Source organism: Orycteropus afer, unplaced genomic scaffold (assembly GCF_000298275.1).
Source record: "Orycteropus afer afer isolate SDZICR_OR568_19922 unplaced genomic scaffold, OryAfe1.0 scaffold00074, whole genome shotgun sequence".
In the NCBI taxonomy this organism is placed as follows: domain Eukaryota; kingdom Metazoa; phylum Chordata; class Mammalia; order Tubulidentata; family Orycteropodidae; genus Orycteropus; species Orycteropus afer.
In genome coordinates this window covers 2280346-2288875 of record NW_006921661.1, presented here as the reverse complement: position 1 = coordinate 2288875, position 8530 = coordinate 2280346, and the positions used below count along the sequence as shown (strand labels likewise).

The following is an 8530-nucleotide window of genomic DNA, read 5'->3' as shown; positions in this document are numbered from 1 at the left end:
GTATATGTGAACTGCTGTATGGAAAGTGAATTTGCTCTGTAAATCTTCACCCAAATCACAGAAAAAAAAAGATTATAGATTAAAAAAAAAAAAAAAATCTTTTGGCCACTTGAAAAATTGGGTTATTTGTGATTTTTGTTGAGTTACGAGTTTTTTTTTTTTTTTAAATAAATATATTCTAGATATTAGACCCTTATCAGATACGTGATTTGAAAATATTTTCTCCCCTTCTGTGGAAGGAATTTTTTAAACTATTGATTCTTCAGCACCAAATCAGATCTAATGAATTAGCACCTATAAGTTAAAAAATGTTTTTTCAGGTGCTTCTGATGACCTGCCAGGTGTGGGAATCAATGATCCAGACTAGTTCTTGTAAAATATGAATGTGCATATATCACCTGAGGATCTTGATAAAATGCAAATTGAGGGAAGCAGAAAACCACTATTAGAATACCACAGTGATAAGTGCTGTAAACATGATATATTGATACATGCTAAATTAGTGTGCAGAGTTCAAGGGGAAATACAATAGTTGTGCATTATCAAAGTGTCTCCTCAAAAATGTTTTTTAATTGCAAAAACAAGGATAGTAACTTCATAGTGGAGAAACTCAGCAGACCCTATGGTACCTATGTGATCAAGATTAATGTGACCCATAGTAAAACATACTGATACTATGTGCCAAGAAAGGCATATCACCTTTGTAGTTGGTTGTTGTTGTCAACTGTCATAGAATCTTCCAAAAACTGATAACCTATCACGAGAAAACATCAAATAAACCCAAAGTGAGGAACCTTCTACAAAATACCTGATCAATACTTTTTAAATATGTCAAGGTCATGAAAGACAGAGAAATTGACACAGACTGGAAGAGACCCAAAGACATGACAACTAAATCTAATGTGGTATCCTGGATTGAATTTGAACAGAATAAGGTCATCAGTGGAAAACAGGTAAAATCCAACTAAAGTCTGCAGTTTAGTTAATAGAATTGTACCAATTTTATTCCTTAGTTTTGATAATTGTACTATAGTTAAGTAAGAAGTTAACATTGGCGAAAGGCGAGTGAAGGGCATAGTGGAACTTGATGTACTATTTTTGCAACTCTTCAGTAAGTCTAAAATTATTTCAAACTAATTTTTTTTTAAATTTGCTGATTCCAGTACTGTAGGTTTGTGTGGGATCCTCAGACTGTGCATTTCTAAAAAGCTCCCAGGAGAGAATGATGTTGCTGGTCCACAAACCCCTCTTTGAGCAGTAAGAGTCTAGACCTGTGCGGTTCTCAAACCTGATCCTGCATGAAGTCACATGGAGGCCTTCTTAAAACCGACTGCTGGGTCCTGCCTCCAAAGTTTCTGCTTCTGTAGGTATGTGGTGGGCCCTAGTATTTACATTTCTAACAAGTTCTCAGATGATGCCAATGTTGCTAATGAGCAAAGGATGCTTTTTACATTTTTAAAACACTGTAAAAATAAGAATATAAAACAGAGACTGTATATAGCTCCCAAAGCCCAAAATATTTACAGAAAATGTTTGCAACCTTTGGATTCTTGCAACTCAGAATAAAGCCTTTTAAAAAAAAAAAAAAAAAAAAAAACACATACACACACACTAAGGCCTGTTAACAAACACATGAAGAAATGCCCATGATGATTAGCCATTAGACAGACGCAAATAAAAACAACAAGGAGATAACATCTTATCCCAGCAATAATAGCAAAGTTTAAAATAAATAAATAAATAGAAAAGCAATGCTGGCAAGGGTGCAGAAAGACTGGAACCTTTATATACTGCTGGTAGGACTGTAAAATGGTGTAATCACTGTGGGAAATGGTATGATGTGCCTTAAAAATCTGGAAATAGAAATACCATATGATCTAGCAATCCACTAGGTATATATCCTAGAGAAATAAGAGCCATGACATGAATAGATATATACACACCTATGTTCTCTGCAGCATTATTCACAATAGCAAAAACATGTAAACAATTAAATGCCCATCAGTGGAGGAATGGAGCAACTAATTATGGTACATACACACAATGGAATACTACACAATGTTAAAGAACAATGATGAATATATGAAGTATCTCAGAACTTAGATGAACTTAAGAGGCCATTATGCTGGGTGAAGTTGGTCAATCACAAAAGTATAAATACTGTATGAGACCACTGTTACAAAGATCAAATATTCATTGATGGTTACCAGGGATGGGTGGGGAAAGGAGTGTAAACCACTAGCTAGAGCAGAGACACATATTAAATTGGGTGTTTTTTTTTTAATGGCTTCTTGGACATCAAATAAAATTAAAAAGTAAATAAAAAACACTAATGCCTAGGTCCCACACATCAGGGATTCTTATTTAACTGATCTGGCATAGGTCCTCAGGATCAGTATTTTTAAATTTTGGTGTACAGATTTAAGAACATGTGATTTAGACATCCACCTACCTCAGAAAAGAACCTACTACTCAACCATCAAAATAATTAGGCATGACATATGACTACGAGACCAGAAGAACTAGATGGTGCCCAGTTACCACTGTCAACCACTTGGAGGGGGATCTATGTAGGAGATTCTAGATAGAGGGGGAGAAGAATGTGGAATAAAACTCAAAATCATAAAAACAAAACAAAACAAAAGGGACCAGGTTTGCTGGTCTGATAGAGCCTGGTGTAACGCCTGAGACTATGGCCCCTAGCTACCCATCAAGTCTGGAATTGAACCCACTCCTGTGGCTTCCAGCCAAATAAAAGACAGGCATGTGAGCTGAACATTTATATTAGGTACACACACTCCTTGGAGAGATCAATCATGGGATAATAGATGGGCTGTGTATGCACAGGGAGATAGCTCAGCGGGGCAGGAGTGTATGGGAGGGAAGGACACAGGGACGAGGTGGTTATGGGGAGGAAGTGGGAGAGGAGCTGTTGCACTGTGGGAGAATGTAGTCAATGTCATGAGACAAAGTGTATGTAAACTGCTGTATGGAAGATGAATTTGCTCTGTAAACTTTCACCCAAATCACAATAAAAATAATAATAATAATAAATTATTTACAATGAATAATAAGAAATTAAAATACCAAAAATTAGGCATGAGCCCCAAACAAATATGAGAGAGGACTCTACACAATTCAAAATGTTGAGCTGCTCTTCTGTGAAGGCTGTCTAAACCCAAGCATAAATCAGTATTTCCTCCTCTGCCCTATTTCTTCCCAAGTGTGCATGAGTAACACTGGATTATACATCAATAATAGCCACAAAGGACCCTTTCTTTAAAAAAAAAAAAAAAAGGAACAAGTATAACTGTGCAGCTCCCTAAGGAAGATCTGAAATAGATAGGCCAGAACAAGCAAGGGGTAGATCAGAAAGGGGATCAAGGTGTGACTGTCTAATGTGTGGAGAGGTAACAGGGTTCAGGGCACTCGAGAGCTAAGGGAAGGGGGAAAAGGAGCAGAACTGAGAGATGAACATGGTGCTGAGGTGCCTGAAAAAACACCACAAAGCACCCTTTGCTTTATCACAGCCCCAACATTTTCTGGCTCCCCATTTGAGCAAAATTAGGGAATACCTCTAATATTTGGCTAAGCCCTTCATTCTCCTTTTTTGCAAACTTGTTCTCAAGGCATCCCCTTTATACTCTTAGCCTCTGCCTATTACTCCTCTGCCAAAGAGGAAAGCTTAGCTGCAGCCCTGTTCTCCCTGCTCAAGGAGTCTGAGAGCCAACCTCCAAGTCTCCTCTGGAAGCACCTCACCCCTTCTGAGAAAGGTCTGTGTATGTTCTCATACCTGTGCTCTCCTCAGCCTGGTTGAAGCCACAGATCTGGCAGATGCTCTGGACCCACTTATTCATGTCCTCTTCTGTCTCAGCCACCAGGTAAAAAGTGCGCTCACTGGTCTTGATGTCAAATACAAAACTATCCTGCAGCTCCTTCTTGTTGAAGGTCAGGCCTGCATCCACCTGTTCACAGAAGTTGAGGTTGATGATCCGCAGGGGCTTCTTGGAGTGATCATTCTTGTAGTATTCCAGAACATCTGGGTCACCACTCATCCGGCCACTCCGCAGGATAAACCAACGTTTCTTCCAGGCCTGAATCCCATCAGGAAGGAGTAAGAAGAGGGGAAAAAAACATTAGTTTTTCAAAGTATTTAACAGATCCTTGGAAATCATTAAATTGAGCATGGGGAATGTTTGACACACAGGCTGAACATGGCTTATGTCTCCCTTTCATATTTCCTCATAGTTTCAAAAATAGAGGATGACTTTACAATGCATGTTAGTACAACATTTCACTAAGAAAACAAGTCTTTTTCCCAAAACCAAGATGTGGCTGTGATGGTTAATGTTATGTGTCAACTTGGCTAGGTCATGATTCTCACTATTATGTAAATACCCTCCATTTTGTGACCTGAGGTAAAGGGAGTTTCTTTGAGGGTGTGGTCTGCATCCAAAATATATGGATGTTTTGTCAAAGTTCTCCTTCTCCTATATCTAACTCATCATCGTTTGACCTCCGGTTCTTGGGATATGAGCCAGTAGCCTGCTGTCTGACCTGCAGATTTTGGGATTCTTCATTTTTCACAGTCAATTTTGAACCCATTAGCCCCCACAATCATGTGAGTCAGAAGAAGCCTTAAGCCTGACCAACTAATTTGGGGGCTTGCTAGCCTCCACAACTGCATGAGCCATTTCTTTGAAAGAAATCTCTATTTGTATGTTTTACTGGTTTTGCTCCTATAGAGAACCCAGCCTAAGAAAATGGCATTCCCATTTTTTGTATCAGGAAGTTAGATAAGAATGATATTACTTTATAGCACTTACTCCAATTGGCTAGAATACACACTCAAACTCAGAGTACTTTTAAGCAGCGTGGAACACGAGAAACCATAGCCTCTCCTGTTTACAGACAGGGACCTTCACTGAGACACAATGATTTGGAGCAACAATGACACATATAAGTAGCAGAATAACCATTTTCTGACTTTTAGTGCAATGTGTTTTTATCAAACCATGATGCCTTGGAAAAATCATACAGAAAACTCTTGTAAGTCTTCTCTGAAGCACATAACTTTAGGACTGTTTTTTTTTAGCTCACTATGATTTCTGTAGCATTTATATGATTGCCTTGTATATACTAAGAGCTCAATATGTATCACTGAATGAGTAAATTCCCTATTTCCATACTATAGAATTTAACACCTGATCAGATATTCTGTTATGTTGTATTTTATATTCCATCTCTTCAATAAGACTGAGTTATCCGTGAACACATGCAACACAGAGAATTAAAAAGACTTCACATAATAGAGAGCCTTGGGTTGAATCTATGTTTTGCCACTGAGTTGCAGTGTGATTTTAGATTACGTCATTTACCTCTTTAGATTTTGCCTCATCTAAATAATGAGAATCACTACCAGCACCTGCCCAATTCAACTGTAATTGGTTTTTGTTAGGCAAACGAACCCTAAAACACTATAATTGTTAAGGCTTTGATCATTACCACAGTTCTTAACCATACTGGGGACCTACACTCCATTGACCCTACCATCTTTTTCACTCTCATCTTCTTCCAACCATTGTCATTCAGCTGGCTTAGTTCCTGTGTCACATTATAATCATTGCCTTGCTCTTTTCTGGGTTCCTCTTATTTATGGGGCAAAACTACCATCCCTGGCTAAGTCCAATGCTCTGCCTAATCTACCTGCTCCCTCTCAGCTGCATATAGATGGAGAAAATCATGTGACTGCTCTGGTCTCACATTAACTTCAAGTGGATCCTCATGCTGACAAACAAGTGGTGGAGCAAAAAAACTACTATCCAACTGTTTTGTGCATTAATGATGTATGTCTGGCAGTAACCAATGTCAATATGTAAGGTGAGGGTAACACTGGCTGTGATGGTTTATGTTATATGTTAACTTGGCTGGGCCATGATTGACAGTGATTTGGCAGTTATTGAATGATGTAATTTTTAGTTATGTAATGATGAAATATGGCAGTTATGTAATGAAGCAGTCATTCTTCTTTCTGTGATCTGATAAATGGTCATCTTCCATTTTGTATGACAACCTGGACTTTGGAACCCAACCATGTCAATAAGTGAGGAGTGGGTGACATTCTCCTGCTCTTTGGCAACAATCTCTTCAACTTCTTTTTCTTTAAATTTCTGACTCCTCTGGTGCCTTGTTTCTTATTTCATAAGAAAACATAAACAACCAAAAGAGAATTTACACATGTTCTATCACCATATATACCAACTTGCTTGCATCTGGAGCCATGGAATCTATTCTGTCCATTACATGGACAGTTCCTCTAATGCAAGGTCAATACTCTTCCAGTTGTGCACTAGATCTAACCCCTCATATACATAGGGACACTCAGTTCTTTCCCTCTTGGGAATCATTGCGATTTTCTTCCCTACTAGGATCATTCCCCCACCACTCATCTGTCAGTTTATCATACTGTGGTGGCTTGCATGCTGCTGTGGGGCTGGAGGCTATGCCACCAGTATTTCAAATACCAGCAGGGTCACCTGGTGGTGACAGACAGGTTTCAGTGGAACTTCTAGACTAAGATAGACTAGGAACATAGACTGGGAAGAAAGAAGGGATCAGTCACTTCTCAAAGAATTGGCCTGTGAAAACCTTATGAATAACAGTGAAATACTGTCTGATTTATTATTGGAAAATTTTATGAATAGCACTGAACCACTGTCTGACATAGCATCAGAAGATAAGCCCCCCAGGTCGAAATGCACTGAAAATATGACTGAAGAAGAGCTTCCTCCTCAAAGTAGCATTGACCTTAATGATGTGGATAGAGTTAACCTTTTGGGACCCTAATTTGCTAATGGGGCATGATTCAAAATGGGAAGAAACAGCTGCAAACATCCATTAATAATCAGAATGTGGAATTACAAAGTATGAATTTAGGAAAAGTGGAAGCTGTCAAAAATGAAATGGAATGTATAAAGATTGATATCCTAGGCATTAGTGAGCTGAAATGGATTGGTTTTGGCCATTATGAATCAGACAATTATCTGACCTTCTATGTCGAGAATGACAAACTGAAGAGAAATGGCATGGCATCATCACAAAGAATTGTTCAAGATCTATCCTGAAGTACAATGCTGTCAGTGATAGGATAATATCCATATGCCTACAAGAAGATAAATGAATACTACTATTTTTCAAATTTATGCACTAACCACTAAAGCCAAAGATGAAGAAACTGAAGATTTTTACCAACTTCTGCAGTCTGAAATTGACCAAATATGCAATCAAGATGTACTAATGATTATTGGTGATTGGAATGTGAAAGTTGGAAACAAAGACGAATCATCAGTGGTTGGAAAATATGGCCTTGGTGATAGAAATGATGCCACAGATCACATGATAGAATTTTGCAAGATCAATGACTTATTCGTTGCAAATACCTTTCTTCAACAACATAAACAGTGGCTATACATGTGAACCTTGCCAGATAGAATACATCTGTGGAAAGAGGCAATGGAGAAGCTCAATATCTTCAGCCAAAACAAGGCCAGGAGCTGACTGTGGAATAGACTGTCAGTTGCACATATGCAAGTTCAAGCTGAAACTGAAGAAAATTAAAACAAGTCCACAGGAGCCAAAATATGACCTTGATTATATCCTACCTCAGTTTAGAGACCATTTAAAGAATAGATTTGGTGCACTGAACACAAAAGACTGAAGACCAGATGAGTTGTGGGATTACATCAAGAACATCATACATGAATCAAGCAAAAGGTCATTAAAAAGACAGGAAAGGAAGAAAAGACCAAAATAGCTGTCAAAAGAGACTATGAAACTTGCTCTTAAATGGAGAGTAGCTAAAGCAAATGGTAGAAGTGACAAGCTAAAAGAGCTGAACAGAAGATTTCCAAAGAGCAGCTTGAGAAGATAAATTATAATGAAATGTTATGAAGACCTGGAGTTAGAAAACCAAAAGGGAAGAACATGCTTGGCATTTCTCAAGCTGAAGGAACTGAAGAAAAAATGCAAGCCTCAAGTTGCAATACTGAAGGATTCTGTGGGCAAAATACTGAATGATGTAGGAAACATCAAAAGAAGACAGAAGTAATACAGTCATTGTACCAAAAGGAATTGGTTGATGCTCAACTATTTCAGGAGGTGGCATATGATCAAGAACCAATGGTACTGAAGGAAGAAGTCAAAGTTGCATTGAAGGAATTGACAAAAAAGAAGGCTCCAGGAATTTATGGAATACCAATTGTGATGGTTGACATACAACTTGGCTAGGCCTGGTTGAGTGGCTGGGCAGCTGGATCTACATAGTATTCCCCATGATGAGACTGGTAGTCAACTCCATGGTGGAATCTACTGGGAGCAGCTGAGTAGCTGCCTTTGGGTATGTCGTCTGCTTCCTGTATATAAGGAGAAGCTTTGAGAATGGTCTCTGGCCTATGGCACGCTTGGACCCTGCATGTAGCCGTGTCATTGCTCAGCAGCCTGCTATGCTCTGCTGACCTTGGGACTTACAATG

General features: G+C 38.7%; 1 protein-coding gene across 1 annotated transcript in view; it reads right to left on the bottom strand.

The window, feature by feature from the left end:
• Window positions 1-8530, bottom strand: part of GAB2 (GRB2 associated binding protein 2) — a 245087-nt gene that overhangs the window by 79459 nt on the left and 157098 nt on the right. Inside the window, exon 2 of the mRNA XM_007940891.2 lies at window positions 3794-4094. Within this exon, the coding sequence (XP_007939082.1) occupies window positions 3794-4094 (301 nt within the window). The remainder of the gene's footprint in view (window positions 1-3793; window positions 4095-8530) is intronic.